At 45.5% G+C, this 16,721-nt stretch overlaps 1 protein-coding gene across 3 annotated transcripts in view; it reads left to right on the top strand.

The window, feature by feature from the left end:
• CLDN10 (claudin 10) overlaps window positions 1-16,721 on the top strand; it is a 53,933-nt gene that overhangs the window by 36,721 nt on the left and 491 nt on the right. The window contains exons 1-4 of one of the 3 annotated variants that reach the window (XM_041423378.1): window positions 4,220-4,446; window positions 11,233-11,394; window positions 11,559-11,640; window positions 16,025-16,132. In XM_041423378.1, the coding sequence (XP_041279312.1) occupies window positions 4,227-4,446; window positions 11,233-11,394; window positions 11,559-11,640; window positions 16,025-16,132 (572 nt within the window). In that variant the 5' untranslated portion in view covers window positions 4,220-4,226. Of the gene's footprint in view, window positions 1-4,219; window positions 4,447-11,232; window positions 11,395-11,558; window positions 11,641-16,024; window positions 16,133-16,721 lie in introns of those variants that run through there. The other 2 variants (XM_041423380.1, XM_041423379.1) reach the window with 2 other exon arrangements.

Raw genomic sequence — 16,721 nt, forward strand, 5'->3', positions numbered from 1 at the left:
CCTGTTTAACTAATTTCATATCCTTCTATTATAAGGTCACCCACCTGGTGGATGAAGGGAAGGTGGGGAGTTTTCCTGGATTTAAGTCAGGGATTTCATACTGTCCCTTACAGCATCCTTCCGCACAAGTTATCCAGCTGTGGGATGAATGGATTAATGGTGTGCTGGCGAAGGACAAAGTCCAAAGGGTTGTACAAAGGGGCTGCATATGGATGGTCAGTGGTCACCAGTGGTGTTCCTCACCCCTCATTCCTGGGGCCAGATCTGTTCAATATCAGCAATCTGGATGCAGGACTTGAACACACCATTAACTGATGACTCCAGCCCGGGAGGTGCTGTTGACATACTTGGGGGACAAAAGGTTTTGCAGAGTGATCTCAATACATTGGAGCATTGGGCAATTAATGGGATTAAATTTAATCCCATTAATGGGATTAAAATGAATAAATCCATATGCTGGTTTCTGTACCTAGGACAGAGTAATGCTGGGAATAAGTATAAATTGGGAGAGGAGCGGCTGGAGAGCAGAAAAGGATCTGGGGGTGCTGGTCAGCAGTAGGATCAGTGTGAGTCAGCCAAGTGCCCTGGTATCCAGGAGGGCAAATCCCTTCCTGGAGTGCATAAAACAGAGCATCACCAGCCTGCCAAGAGAGGGGATTATCCCTTTCTTTTTAACACTGGTGTGGTCTCACCCAGAGTGCTGTGTGCAGTGCTAGGTCCACAATTTAAGATGGATGTTAAGGTCTTTGAATGCATCGATAGGAGGACAACAGCTGGTGAGAGGGCTGGAAATCATGTCCTGTGAGGAGTGGCTGAGTGCTCTGGGCTTGTCTGGGCTTGTTTGGAGAAAAGGAGGCTGAGGGGTGATCTCGTTGCCCTTTGCAGCTTCCTGAGGAGGGAAAGTTGAAGATGATCTCTTCTCTCTGAATCCAGCAATAGGATGTGTGGGAATGGTTCAAAGCTGCGCCAGGGAAGGTTCAGACTGGACGTTAGGAAAAGCATTTCATAACTGAGAACATGGTCAAACCCTGGAAGAGGCTTCCTAGAGAAGTGGTTGATGCCCCAAACCTGTCAGTGTTTAAGAGGTATTTGGACATACCCTTAGTAACATGCTTTAACTTTGGGTCAGTTCTGAAGTGTCAGGCAGCTGGACTAGATGGTCAACACAGGTCCCTTCCAAATGAAATAGCCTACTCTAGACACATACTAATATTTCTCCCCTAAATGCTACTTTTGTGCCCAAAAATCAATGAATTTTGCCACAAAAAATGAACCACAAGTGTTGCTTTTCTTAAAAAAAGACATGAGAACCTTTCTTAAGTCCAAGGGAATAAACTTAGTCCCCAGTCCAAGGGAATAAATCCCATACTCAGTCAAATGACCCAGCACAAAACTGTGTGATTGTATTGACATGATCAACTTATGAACAGAAGAAAACATAAATCAGTCCCACAGCGGCCTGAGGAGCTTTCAAAAACTTCCCAAGTCATAACTTGTTCCAAAGCACAAGAACAAAAAAAAACCAAAAAAGCAATTAAAAAAAAAAAAAACAAAAACAAAAAAAAACCAAAAAAAAAAAACAAACAAAAAAAAAAAACCAAAACAAAGGCCGAGTCTTTTGCTCTACAACATAAACTATAAATAGCTAAGAAAGCCAAGTAAGAAATCCAATGCCAGAACTATGGTGGCAGGAAGACAGAGGTTGAAGAGAGATATAGAAATGTCTTCATATGGATGTTAAAGCTCTTACCACATCAACAGGCCACAGCATCCTGGAAAACTGGAAGATGCATGAGTTAAGCTGACAGTAAAGGAACTTGCAGTTGCACAAGACAAAGAAGCTGAAAAAAATATACAAGGGAGAAACACAGCCTCTCAGATGAGTGTTTTCCAATGTCTTATCCTTACAGATTCTAGCCAGCATGATGTCACAATGGAAGAGTATCTTCTTGCAACTTCCCTTACTCTTCAGCCTGGGAGGAACGCTCAGCTGTGCACTGTGTCCTTTTGGGTTTAGATCACCAAAGCTGAGATCAGAAGTGCAACATATTTCTCTGATTTTAGATGAGAAAGATGGTAACAACTGGACTAGTAGCATCAAACATCCTCAGAAGCAGCAGTGTCAGGAGATGAAAGGAGGAGCCAAAGCAAGTCTGGTTCTCATGTACACTCAGGACACTTTACAACATTCTGGATAAAACAGGGCTTACAAGGGAACGAGCGTATAAATTAGCTCTGCTTGACGGGTCCTTATTGGCAGAGAGAGAGTGGGTTTGAGGTTGAAATAATTTCATTTGTCCTAAGCCACCTGCATGGGCCCACCCTGAAGTCTCTGGCACCAGACAGGTGGCTCTGGAGAGGCGTGGATCCACACAGTACATGGCAGCCAAGCCTGTCTCTCCTGAAAGCCGCAAGGTCTGGAACAGCACAAATGGCTGTTGGACATCACAGCCAGGGGCCACAGCAGCTTCAGCAGGACTGCCCACCCTCAGCAGGGTCACTCACCAGCCTGCCACTTCTGCTGGCCCTCTGGGGAGCGCTGCCTGTGCTCTTCAGGAAGACCCACATCTTCTCCTTCCCAGACTCAGGAGCTCAGACTCAGGCCTAGAGGTGTCCTGGCTGTGTTCCTGTCCTTCAACACTTGCTCCAGCCTTCTAGTTATTGCATGACAGCGCACCAAAAAGTTCTGACGGCCCTGGCCAAACTTTGCCCAAATGCTACTCCCTGGATTCACAAGCAAAGCACTGCTATCAACAAAACAATAGGTGAGCTTCCCATGTCAAGAAACACAATGACCAGAGTTTGGACTCGAGTCTCCTACATCTTGATTAGATCCTAGTTGATAGCTTGGATTGATCTACTTTACCACTACCAACATAATTCCAGTCTACAAGAGCCCAAAGCACTATGATGGGGGGCAATATTCAAAAAATCTTTCTTTCCTTTTTCCCTTCTGCTGCCATGTCCTAGGATAACTAGACCATAATATCATGGAGATGGTACCAAGGAGGCAGACAGCAGGCAGAGAGCCACTGCTTCAGCAAATGCATCTGTGGACCCCCTTTTCTTTTATCCTGCTGGATACTCCCTCCCCCCACTGAGCTCTGACACACATCCAAATGTATGCCCAACTCTGAGGTTTTTCTGCTTTCTCTTTTTTTTTTTTTTTTTTTTTTTTTTTTTTTTTTTTTTTTTTTTTTTTTTTTTTAAATATATGTCTGTAAGGTGATTACATCCGGGTTTGTGTCCACACGGCAAAACCAAAGAGCATTCATCAGAAGAATAATGATGCAAATATGGCTTCTTATCCTCCAGTGATTGCCCATCTGGCAAAAAGGTTTAGAAAATGTAACAATAGTTTTGACATAAATAGGAGGAAAGTAAAGACCGGCAGTGTACTTTCCACATCAATGGCAAATATACTACTGATGTGGAAAGTAAACAGCTTCAAACGAGGAGAAACCACTGTGGATAATGCTCCACCTGTGAGCTGCAAGCTTGAATGCCACTGCATGAAAACTGAGGTAGAAAATCCCAAGTTCATCACCTCACATTGCAAAAACAGGTACTAAACACTGTACTACCTGTGGCTGGATAATATCACGGGCCAGCTGAAATTCAGAGGATTAAAAAACCCTGTTATGCATTTCAAAAGCTTATGCCCCTGTATGGAGCGCTCACGGTCGGCACACCTGTATTCTACAAGTATTCCTCGAAGCCACCATCCCGGCGAGGATATTTGTGGGGAGGATGCGCGGGGTCATGCGGAAAGAGACGCAAACCTGCAGCTGGGAAGGAGATGCTAAGGACGCACCTGTCCCGCTGCTGCCGTCCCCTCCCGACCCCTGCAGGAGCACCTGCGGAGGAAGGGGAATCTAACCCCAAATTACAGGGCTGATTTGCGCCGCTGTTTGCTTTCGGGTGTGGTTCATTCGCCCCCGCGGGAGCAGCACCCCACCGGGCCGTACTGGGGTCCGTTCTGCGGCGCCCGGGGCGATGCCGGGGCCGGGCGGGGCGGGGCCGCTCCCGGGGCGATGCCGGCAGCTGCCGGTGCTGATTGGGCTGCGCGGCCGCGGCCGCCGCCCCCTCCCCGCCGCGCTCGGCTCCGCTCGGCTCCGCTCCGCTCGGCTCCGCTCCGCTCCGCCCGCTGCCGCCGGGATCCGCCGCCCCGGGCTTCGCCGGGATCCGCCGCGGCTCCGCGCCGCCCGCCGCCTGCTGCCGGGCCCATGGCGAGCACGTCGGCGGAGATCATCGCGTTCCTGCTGACCATCTCGGGATGGGTGCTGGTGTCCTCCACGCTGCCCACCGACTACTGGAAGGTGTCCACCATCGATGGCACGGTCATCACCACCGCCACCTTTTGGGCCAACCTCTGGAAGACCTGCGTGACCGACTCCACCGGCGTCTCCAACTGCAAGGACTTCCCATCCATGCTGGCGCTGGACGGTCAGGCTCCCGCTGGCCCCCCCCCGCCCCCGACACTCCCCGGTGTCCCCGGTGCCGCTCCCGGGCGGGCTCGGCGGGGCGGGCGGGAGCGGGGTCGGGGTGCGCCGAGCGGGGCCGGGGGGCGGCGGGACCCGGACGAAGGCGGCTCCCCGGCGGGTTCTTGGGCAGGTGCCCCCGTGTCCCCAGGCAGGTGGCAGCGTGCTGCTTGTGCGCACCTGTGGGAGTGAGGGGTTTTCCTCCCAAAAACCCGCTAGTTGAGATTATATTTGGTGCCCAAGGGTCCGGTTTGGGCTCTCGTGCTGTCACTACCTGCCTTTTTTTCCCCATCAGAAGAGTGTGTGTGTGTGTGGATTTGACACAAGAAGAATGCAGGCAGATTTTTCTTGCCGATTTATTTTCCGACTGTCGTGACATTCCTCTTTTTTATGGTTTTGCCAGCCATGCAACGGTCGGTGGAGAAGAACAAGCCTTGGCGTCGTTTTGTTTTAATTAATGTTCCTTTGCTGGTTTTACTAAGTGGTTATTAACTCAGATGTAATTGCTTCATTGATAAATGACAGTGTGAAAGCTCGGGGCAGTCAGGGATGCAAAGGTATGCAGAAGGGATGCATAGCTTTGCTCAGCTTTAGGGCAGTGTTATTTTGGAGCAAAGCTAAGAGTTTTGCTATAGGGCTTGAGACCAAAGATTGAGTTGGTACTGTGTTTCTTCCCTCATTAAGGGGCAACATTTTTGCCCTTTCAGGAAGACGTACTGGGAAACTGGTTCACTGCAGGAAATCTTTACAACTAAACTTTTAGTTGATAAATCCACACCAATCATGGCCGGTAGAAATAGGAGAAGTGTGTATGACATCAGTTTATAGCTTCAGAAGTGGCTGTAAAGGAAGGGAGGAAAGGCTTCTAAAATTATGGCACCTTTTCTAAGTTTTTACAGTTATAAATGAGTGCAATATGCAGTGTGCCAGTGGCTTTGATACTCACAAAAGATCATGCCTACTGTTCACAGTCTGGCAAGACATTCCCTTTGCACTGGAGTCTGAGCAGGTATTTTGGTATAAAAGCTCTGTTTAAGAGGAAAGGAAGGTCTGTTAATCTAATCACTAACAGAGATTAATACTAATTCTAACAGGGATTAATATGAACATGACGTTAATGCCAATATCAGAAAACCTTTAACCTCTGTATGTAGAAAAGGCTGAAAGACGCCAAGATGCCAGAATGAGGTAACACAGGCAACCCTTTAGCACCATTACTGCGGGATTCTTCCCTTGGGGGGAAGAAGTGTTGTTCCCAGACTTTATTTTGACCCAGCCCTGTGGCAGCAGAGGAATTTGCCAGTTCCTCCAAAGGGATAGGAGAGCTGGCTGGCCTCCATTGACATCAGTCACTCTGTGGCCAAGTGCAGCAGCTGAAAGTGTAATTTCCAGGACTGGGCAAGGAGCAGGGGTCTCTGTGCAGGCAGGCATGGAGTGATCGTTGGTGTGAAACCTTTTGGATCCCTTGAACCTATTGTTTAGCTGTTCTTTTAGGTCTGGGTGAATCTGTTTTTAAAGAAAGAAAAGCGCAATTACAAAGTATGAAGAATTTGGAACATTTAAATTTTCAAAAAGAAGACAACACTTGACAGCAAAATCCTTTCCTTCCTTTCCCCCAAATGCTTGTGCATTGAAACCTTGTGTGTCGGGTAGCGCATTCCACTTGGCCGAAGAATGAGTTTCTGAGGTGCCTTGTGGCCAGTGAAAGAGCCACTCATTTTGGACAGAAGTGAATCTGAAATGCACATCTGGAAGGGCCCTTACCCAACCCTTCTGGCCAGGTTGTTTTTCAGTAGTGGAAAGTTCTTGGCTTCAGTGTTTCTCAACAGCATCTTTAAATGCTGTGGGGCCAGATTCTGGTACCCAGGCACAACGTGAATGAAAGGCAGGCTGGAGGGAGAGTGATGTACCCCCTTCCTGACCCAGCACAGACCCGGTAAGCTGGGTGGGGTCAGAGGGGCAGCCACTGCAGTCATGGGGGCTTTCAGTGGGTAGCCTAGCCCAGACTCCCTTCCTTGTGGTCACAGGCTCTGCAGGGAACCTGTCAGCAGCTGACTGTGGGTGTGTATGTCCCCTCTTCACCCTAACCCTTCCCCCGTGGGGGCGTGCACTTTAGGGCTGTGGTGTGTCACTCGTGGCTTAAAAAATTTGTGTCTCAACAAGTAGACAAGTCTGCCTCAGCCCTTGTCTAGCCTCTTCCTTCCCTCCTCTTCCCCTTTGCCCAAACTTACATGTCCAAGGTGGATCCCATTCCCTGTGACTGGGAATGTGGGAACTTCCTGACTCCATCCTCAGGTGGGGGACTCAGAATACACAAACAGGGCAGATCTGGTTTCTGTTCTCAGGGAAGTGTTTGTGAGCAGAAACAATAACCCTGTAAGGATACATGTAGTGACAATATGTTACTGTCATCAAAATGGCAGAGGATGACTGAAAAATTCCTAAAAATATTTCTGCTGTCCTAGGGAAATGTGGCTCGGCTCCACCCCTTCGTCACACAGATAGAGAGGATCTGCCTTTCGGAGCAGTTCCTCTTGCACTGAAATTTTTTTTTTTTGGTCAAATTGGAAACCTCTGAGTAAGCTGGTCTTCTTGTCCCGAGAGACTGCTCAGGTCTTCCAGGGGATCAGAGGCAAAGTGAGGGGGAAAGAAATCAGTGACCATGCTTTGAGAAACCTGGTCCATGTGAGGTGTCCCTGCCCATGGCACGGGGTAAGCACCAGACGACCTCTGAGGTCCCTCCCTACCCAAACCTCCATGACTCTGTGATTCTACGCCAGTTGCTGGAGCTCTCCTGTGGAGTGCAGGAGAAGTCCTTCCTTCTTCAGAAGCAGTGTCATAGTTCAGGTCAGGGGTGTTCAGGAGATGGTTCCTCTTTACTCCTGTTTTGGTTTCTGTCATGGAGTGGGCCTGGACTGTCCTGCCCAGCTTGCTGTGGGATGGCACAGCAGTGGTGCTGCCCTGATGGCTTTCAGGCCATCACTCCACACAAATGGCTTCCAGAGAAAATTGCTTGTGGTCACCTTCCACCTTATGCATTCCTGTAGAAGAAACCAATTTGGCCAGCCCTCATTAAGTGCTGAGCCCCACATTCCTTATGCAAGCAAAAATGCTCTTCCTGTCTGTGGGGCTTAAAGGCATTTTGGGTTTACTTTTTGTGCCAGTGGTCATAGGTGGAAATTTACTGATGAAACCACCTCCCCAAAAGAGGACGGATCAGTTTCCATGTTTCCTACAGTGGATCTGATGACCTTTTGCAAGAACAGAGCTGAACAAAAATTCAATTATGAGCTACAAGAGGGTATTAGAGCTTAGAAAGACATACAAAAGCAATGGGTGTGTACTTTTGGAAGGAATCTGTGCTGAATCTGTAAGGCAACCTCTTACACTTCACGTGATGTAGACTGCAAAATGCCACCAGAGGCATTTATTGTGAAAGTGGCAATCCCCAGAACTTTGCATATATATTTTTTTCCAGTGTCATATGATATGAGTACATGAATGCCTTCTAAGTCTTTGTAAGCATGAGGCAAGTGTGAGGGCAGTGAGGCAAGAAAGATGAAGCTCTAACAAGATTAATTTCAATGCAAGACAAAACACATTTGTTTGAAACAAAACAAAAAAAAAAAAAAAAAAAAACAAAAAAAAAAAAAAAAAAAAAAAAAAAAAAAACAAACCAAAAAAACCACCTTGAAATAGGTTTCTCTTGGAATGCTGCTAAACATGACTTTATGAGCAATGCATGTTTGTCTGCTTGTCTGTTTAAGACATGGCTTTTTGCTGCTTGGGAACTTCATTTGCCTGGTTGGTAAGTACATGACAATTTTCCAGCAGGAGCTGGTGCAAATACAGAACATAAACATTTGGGAAAGGACAGGTTTTAGTCTTGAGTGGAGGACTGTGAAAAAATAGACAGTTCCCTTTACACTCCTCTTAATTACCCTAGAATCACAGAATGTTTTGGGTTACAATGAAGGGACATTAAAGACCATCTAGTTCCAACCTGCCTACAATGGGTAGGGACACTTCCTACTCAAAGGTTGCTCAAAGTTGCATCCAAACTTCAACACTTCCAGGGAAGGGGCATCCACAGCTTTTCTGGGTTCCCTGTTGCAGTGTCTCACCACCCTCACAGTAAAGAATTTCTTCCCAATATCTAATATCTTCCAAATATCTAACCTAAATCTGCCCTTTTTCAGTTTAAAGGCATTTTCCCTTGTCCTCCTGTAAAAAGTCCTTCTCCAGCTTTCCTGTAGGCCCAGTTTACATTCTGGAAGGCTGCTGTAAGGTCTGCCAAGATCCTTTTCTTCTTCAAGATGAGCAAGCCCTATAAGTCTTGGTGCCCAATGTAATCTTGCTTTTTTAAAAGCAAAAAAGAGGTTTAGCTCCTCTTGGAGCCAAATGTTATACAGAGTTTGAATCTAGGATCTAAGCAATAGGAGGTTTGATTTGGTGAAAAGGTTGATTTCAACCTTTCATGCTTCCTAATGCTCCAGTCAACCTCGTGGGACTACTAGAGCCTTCTGCTTTTCCACAGTACTGGTATAAATTGGGATTTTTTTTTCCCCTGTATTTTGTTTTAAAAATGTGTGCCAGTTGGTTGACTGCTCTGGTGAACTGAAACAAGCCCTACTATAGCTGGCCTGCCCAATTCGGTGAATTATTTAGTGAGAAAGGTTATTCATTCAGCAGAACTGAGCAGTCCTCCAGTTCATGCTGTTTATAATTGAAAATGATTTCTGAGTGAGTGAGTTAATTATTTCTTGCTGTCTCACTACCCTCTACCTATTTTAAAACTGTCTATTGACCTTCAGGAAAAACTGAATTTCAGCCCTGTGGTTACTAGCAAGTGTTGGATATTTTAGCTGGGGTGAATATTTACTGGTTTTCCTAGGAGGTTCAGACATAAATAAAAGTTTAGAGAACCTCCGGGTAAACATGTTCATGGTTCAGCACTTTAATGTGTCAATTAGCTAACTAACACTGTCAATAAATTGGACCTGTCAGAAATAATAGCTTCCTTTCCAGTCTTCATCTCGCGCTTTACCTGTCTGCCACAAGAAATACATTACACACCACCTAAAGCAGCATAAGCCAAGTTTTCCATGCCTATAGCAAAAATTAACAAAGCAAGCCTGCTATCTCAAACCTGTGTCTTGCACAAATCACTCTCTTGCATTCCAACTTGTGGGCCGTATGACAGTCACACTAATGTCACTGACTGTGTCTTTCTTGAGCGGGTGGGCTACAGAAAGAAGTAGCCAGTCTGTGTGCCAGCAGAGGTAGATAAATGCCAGTAGGTTGTGTTCACAGATGGGCAGCACAGCTCCCAGGTTCAGCAGACCTGCTAAAATGGGGTGTTATGTGCTACAAATTGCTTTGTTGCTCAGAGCTGTGAATCAACGGGGGATTTAAAACACTGTTCAAGCACGGGGTGGTCATCCTAGAGCTGATATACCTTCAGCAGTGGCTAAAGGAGGTGGCAGTAAGGACAGCAGAAGGTGGCATCTGCATCTCAAAGCCCTGCCAGCCAGACACAGACTTCTTCATCAGGAGCGTATCCAGTCTCTTTTTGAGTCTCAGTAAACCCTTAGTGTCCACACATCCTGTAGAATGGAATTCCACAGCTTCATTTTACAAGCAAGCATACCTTTTGTTTTGAATCTGCTGCCTTCTGTTTTCATCAGATATTCTCTAGTTCCTGCTTTAGTATATTGTTTTCTTACACATTTAAAACTTTAATGCAGGATTTGGTGGGGTTTTTTTTGTTTATTCATTTTTACATAAAATTTGGTGTAATAGGCAATGACAATGTGGTTTAGCTCTCAGCTTTTCCACCCACTGGAGATCAAAGCAAAAAGAATGAATGCCCTAATAGTGGGAGTTCATTTTCATTTTAAATGAGATGTAGCAACAGGTTATGAAGAAAAACATCTTGTGATGGTTATTCAGGTGTGTAAGATTGCAGCGTTCCACCCCGTAAGCAGCGATATGAGATTATCACAGTCCTTCAATTACAAGATATTCTCAGAAGGGAGAAGAGGCCAAGCAGCCCATTGTCCCGTTGAAGGGTCCTGCCCTGGCAGGTCCCTCTGGGAGCAGTCTCGGGCAGCACAGCCAAATTGTTTGTGGCTGAAGCCAGGTGCAAGCTGTTTGTCCAGGTTTAAATACGGCAGCAATTTCCTTTATCCCAAGGGACTACTGCTGTCCGTGGAGCTGAGTGCATGGCTGACTTCCTTGCAGAATGAGGGCCTTGTGGGCACATCCAAATCCAATCAGTGGCACATCCAGGCAGGCCCAGGAAGGCCCAGGGCCCCAGCCAGGGTCACTGCTGCCAGCCTCACTGCTAGCCATGTCACACCTGTGACACACATGCACAAGTGGACTGATGTAAGACTTGCTTTGAGTGCCCAGGGTGGCTCTGCAGCTTGTGACCTGATCAGACCACGTGGAGCTGCTCTTCTAAACCTCATGGGTACAACCTCTTGCCGATGCTATACTCAGTGCCATGAGAAAATGTTTTGGAGCCCTGAGTGCCACAGTATTATTCTTATGAGCTGGGCACGGGTGATGATGCCCTGTGAAGGGCACACATCACCTAGAGGAACTCAGTGGTAAAGGGATACTGTTCCAGCCAGACTCCGATTCCATTTGCAATAGTGAGTGCCTGATGCTTCACAGAGGGAGGGAAACTACAGCAAAAGTTGTTGTAGTCCCAGTTCTCACATTAGCCTTGCTCTTTCTCTCACAGGTTACATCCAAGCCTGCAGAGGATTGATGATCTCCGCTGTCTGTCTGGGCTTCTTCGGTGCCGTTTTTGGACTGGTTGGGATGAAATGTACAAAAGTCGGAGGCTCTGATCAGACTAAAGCAAAAATAGCTTGTTTAGCTGGACTGATGTTCATACTCTCTGGTAAATATACTTTATTTCTATCAGTTTGCATACTTGAAGTCATACCGGAGCCGCTTCTTTTCCGCAGAAACCTGTGCACAATCCGCCATGACTTCCTTGACTTGAGGGCCAGGCCCAAAGCTCTGCTGCCAGCTCCACTGAATGGTTTGTCTTATGCTTTTCAGGGTTGTGCTCTATGACTAGTTGTTCCCTGTATGCAAACAGGATTACGTCTGAGTTCTTTGACCCTTCTTTTGTTGCACAAAAGTAAGTACTTTCCTATACCCATAAATCTTTCAAATAAGTAGACCTTAGGTTTCCAACTGCACACCAGAGCCTGTTTAGACAAAGAGCAGCTGCTTCTCCCCTTGGGCACTGGAGGAGAGTGGGCTGCAGTTTTAGTTAACCACAGTTTCTAACTGGAGCAACCAGGTGCTGCAATGCAATGAACAAACACTTTGCTGCACAGCAATGGCTCTGCAATCCATGTGCCCAGCTCTACCACGGGCTGGCAGGGCAGCTGGGGTTAACTGGGAGTGGAGCCTGCCTGGGTGCCAGAGGTGCAGTAAAAGGATTGCACAAGACACAGGGATTCATTAGGTGCATCATTTGATAGGGAAGGGAGAAAAGTATTGCCTTGAGCCTTTGATAGAAGGTGGCTTCGATAAAGGTGTTGAGCACTGAGCAATCTTGATCCCTCTTGAGGAGAGGGATTCAGGCTTGGTGGAATTTTGCTGAAAGATTTTCAGAAATTTGGATCATAAACCTTATCAAAACCCACGATCTTTTAAGCACTAGCATAAATGCTTAAATTCTCAGGACCTGCAAAAGCAGCAATCCACAAAACAACGCTTGGATTTTGGATTGACATTCTTAACTACCAAGTCTGAAAACGTTGGCTGTAAATTATAGCATCAGAGACTTTCCTGTTTTGCCTTCATACATGAAGTAAACTCTTTTTTTAAAGGCAAGGATTTTAAAGTTTTCTTGGCAGTGATTCCAGAATATGCCAAATATTGAGTGTACATTTCCCTGATACCCAAGTAAGGGATCAGTAAGGAACCCTGAGCCTTTATGTTTCACTTTGACAGAAAGAGAATAGTCTGAATAAATAACACTAAAGGGATCTATATTTGCAGTAGGGTTGACACTGCTTTTCCTATCTTGAAACTATTAGTTTTCTCCATACAATCTTGTATTTGTTTTCTCCATAACTGCCCTGTACTTTCTGCTTATTTGATGTAGAGAAGACAGGCTTGAAAGGCCACCAAAAGAAATAAGGATGCAAGGTTCTTTGAAGAAAATGGAGCCTGACTATATAGACAGAAGTTAATTATTCATCAGGCTTACTGTTCTTAGTGAAAAATGCCATGATTGCTGCCGGAAGTCCTTTTCTTACACTGTATTCCTACCCTCATCTGCTGCGAAAGAGCAGGCAGACCTCACGATGGAATTTTACTGTGAAGGAATGAGAAATCCAGTTTAAATATTGAAATAACGGTAGTAAAACATCCTCTTCAGAAATTACCTTTTTTTTTTGTGGACAACCAGCATAGCTCAGCTGTAGGCAGACATAATCATGCTTGCAAAGATAAAGGCAGAGAGGAAATCCTGAAATTTTAATTTCAGTTGTGCACATAGCTCATGCAGTGACCTTGCATCAGACTGAGCTAGTGGTGGCATTCAGCTCCTACCTCTCTCAACTGATGTAAAATTTCCATTTTGTTGCCACCTCCAAACCCTACTTTGTTATGCATTGCAGGCACATTTAATATGTTTACTGGTATATTGTGGAAACTTGGAATTGTCTCTTCACTGAGAGAGGATTTCAACCTTTTGCCTTTTACTGCACATTTCTCTCCTGAAGTTATCCTGGCAGTGTCAAAGACAGGCTTGAGATACCATTAGTGGGAAACAAATGACACAAGATATTCAGCACCTTGTGTCAACCATCAGGATTTCCCTCCAGCCTTCTTTACTATTTTTAATTGAAATTATCTGACTAACTTCCCATATAGGCATTGATATGCAATTGAAAATCTTGAGTTTTCCTCCTAAGTACCAGTATAAATCAGAGAGGTCATTTTCTCTGTGTGAAGATGTGGAAGAAAGACCTATCAGGACAGCAGTGCAACTCATTAACCTGGTGGTGTGGCAGTCCCCCGAGCAGGGCCATATGCACAATCTATTTAATCTTGGTATAGAAATAAGTGTTGCTTCAAACAATCCCAACTATAAAGGCTGAACCCCATGTCTTCTGTCACAACTAGTAGGTAACACTCAGGTATCCCTTTTCTACCCAATTCTATCAAATATAGTAATGATTTATTTTCTGTACAATCAGAGTTTCAGGATGGGAAGATAGCGCTTGATCCCCTTAAATCCCTCAGCCTCTGGTCAACCATTTCTTCTTGTTAGATAAAAACATGGAAACTTGTGTTTCCCACTTTCTAGGCAAATGGTCTTGGCAAATAAGTTTTTACTGCAATGGCCATCCTGGATCTTGGTCCACCTCTGATCTCCACCAGTGTGGTGATCTGCATCGACTTCTGTGGGGAGCCTAATCCTGGTCCTGGTACCTTAGGTGTGCTCTGGCAGTTCTGTAGGGATGGAGGGATCCCCATGAGGGGGCTTGCCTCACATCTGAGCTAGTCCCTCTGGTCTGCCTTTACAGGTCAATGAAAGAGGTGCCTTGAAAGTGTTTTAGAAGTGCACTTTGTGTGGATTTCTTGCATGTTGAATATAATGGGATCTTAGGTGATGAGCTCTGATGTAGATCTCTGCTTCTAATCAGAGAATCCCCTGTCCTTGGAGAGACACAAATCTCCTTGAGTCATGTGAAAACCGTAGCAAGGTGGTTGGAAATGTGAGCATAAGTAGAATTAAAATATTACAGATTTGGCAGATTTTGAAGTGAAACAGGATTGGGTGGAGAGTTTTCCAGGGTGGAAGGAGATATGGTTCCCAGCAGTTTAAATTGGGGGTTGGGTCTGTGAGCTCCATGCTGATGTTGAGGAAGGGTTCTGAGGCAGAGTCAGTTTATTTCAGCTTGAGCTTGGTGTCTCCAGAGAGGGAGCCTGAACAAAGAAATCCCTGGGTCTTTATCCCCTCACAGTCTGTGCACCTGATCCTCATGTGCTCTTCACAGATCTTGCATGTGCCTCCTGGTCCAGTGATGATTTATGGTCTGGAGTCTTCTAACACCTCACTGGATTCTTTTTGAGTGTTTCTCCAGTGCCCTTTTGTAAAGATACAGGTTTTTCAGAACAGCTGACAGGTATTTTCAGTTAGATATTTTGGTAATGTGGAATTAGGGCCTGTGCACGTGGAAATGTTCACAACTAGCTGAGAAGTGCAACTACACAGTGTTGCAGTTGCACAGGCAGGCTGTCAAGCAGGGGCTTTTATTTGGCTGCCTCACAATAAATCAATTTAGTAGCATCTGGTTGAACAGCACATACTCCTGGTTGGTAATTGTGGCTGGATGGTGGACAGGGAACTGTGTTTCCATGAAGGATCACATAAGCCTAGAGAAGATAAAGGTCTCCTTAAGGGGAAACTGAAGCAGAGAAAGAGCAAGAGACATACAAGTGTTTTCTAAAGGTGAGGAATAGGAGACTCTGGAGATGTTGGGCTGCAGCCTAAAGCAGATTGTGCTTTAAGAGTAGTACTCAGGCAGAGAGCTGGGGAATGGAGCAGACAAGGAGCATCCATGGTTTGCTGCTTGTCTTAAAGCATCAGCACTGAGAGGAAAGAAAATAATCTCTTCCCAATGCCCTTCTTTCCCTTCATTTACTACTGTTGCTTGAGAAACGTGGACTTAGTGGGATAATGCTCCTAAAGCACCACTGTCTCCTCTCAGAGACAAACGGAGCAGTTCCTGGCAGCAGTTTGTGGCTGGCCGAGGCAGCAGAGGGAACCATTGCTGGTGACTTGGAGCTGTGCCTGTGAAGGTGCTGGGGGCAGTTTCCTCCAGATAGAATCTAGTCACAGGCACTAGAGAAGGAGAAAGATGCTGGAACATGCACCTGTGTGTGCAAATGCTTATACCAGACACACCTGTGTATGTATATGTATATGTTGCATACATATACATTGCATGTATATTCCATATGCATGTTATGCATTTGTACAAACCCTCATGTTTTAAGCAGGCTGCTGTGTGGATGATGAGGGATGGAGGCAGACAGATCCTGAGAGCCAGAGGGGAAACTTAAGGAGAGCTGTAGGCAGAATTTGTAGTCTCTGGCCCAGCAAAACCCCAGTCCAGTTTGGTTTGAGAGCCAACAAGAACAAAACTGAAGTGGAGGAGCAGGTGCTGTAAACAGGCCACAGAATGACATAAGCCCACAGCAAAGCAATCCAGGAGGACATGCACAAAGACCAGGCCTTCCCCTAACCTTAACCCTGGCTGAGCAGGGAGAGAAGCATTGCCCAAGTGTACTGCAAGGACAGAGTTTGCCTCCCGAGTCAGAGAGAAATACTGAAAAGAACACCAGTGAATGGCAGAGCTGCTGATTTTGTGGTGAATAATTTATGTGTCAATGGAAAGTTATTTAAGAAAAATATAATATTTTGTTATTTCATTCTGGAAATAACCCTGTTAAATCCATGCTCTCTTTTGTTAAATGTATTTATTGACTTCTTGTAGGTATGAATTAGGAGCAGCTTTGTTCATTGGATGGGCTGGAGCATCACTCTGCATAATTGGTGGCATTATATTCTGCTTCTCAATAGCTGAAAACAGTAATTCTGCAAGGTAAAACACAAGTTGTACTTACTGAAAGAAATCAATACCTCAGCATTTTTACCTACTATATGTATGCTGTTTGATTACTGTTTCAAAACACTTTGTAATGAGATTCTGAAAAAGATTGTGTGGATAAAAGAAAGTAAGGGGGTGAAAGGAAAATGCTTTGTCCACCATTAATGCAATTAAGAAAAGCTTTTGGCTCAGAACAAATACTTGTGATATATATAATACATTTACTACAGCTGCAAAACAGTGCATTCACTGATGTAGGAAAAATGGTCAGTGGCTTTACAGGCATGAATAGACAAGTTTCTTTGATCTCAAATAATCAGATCAAAAGCAAGAGGTGGTGGCAGTGGGACCTCCAGCAGCTGAAGAGGGGTGATAACAAAGATTTACAGCCGTAAAGAGTAGCTATTCACCGAGGGTCTGCCACAATTTAGATTATTTCATGATTAGGCCCTAATTTACTCAGCTGTGAACGAGGGAATATGTGTTACAGGAAAGTGTAAAGACTGGTGCAAAGAGATAGCTGTAGTGGCAAATTTAACTAGGATGGGACCACACAGAGGAAGAACATGCCACCTCCCCTGAA

Source organism: Onychostruthus taczanowskii, unplaced genomic scaffold (assembly GCF_017590055.1).
Source record: "Onychostruthus taczanowskii isolate IOZ18803 unplaced genomic scaffold, ASM1759005v1 scaffold77, whole genome shotgun sequence".
Taxonomy (NCBI): Eukaryota; Metazoa; Chordata; class Aves; order Passeriformes; family Passeridae; genus Onychostruthus; species Onychostruthus taczanowskii.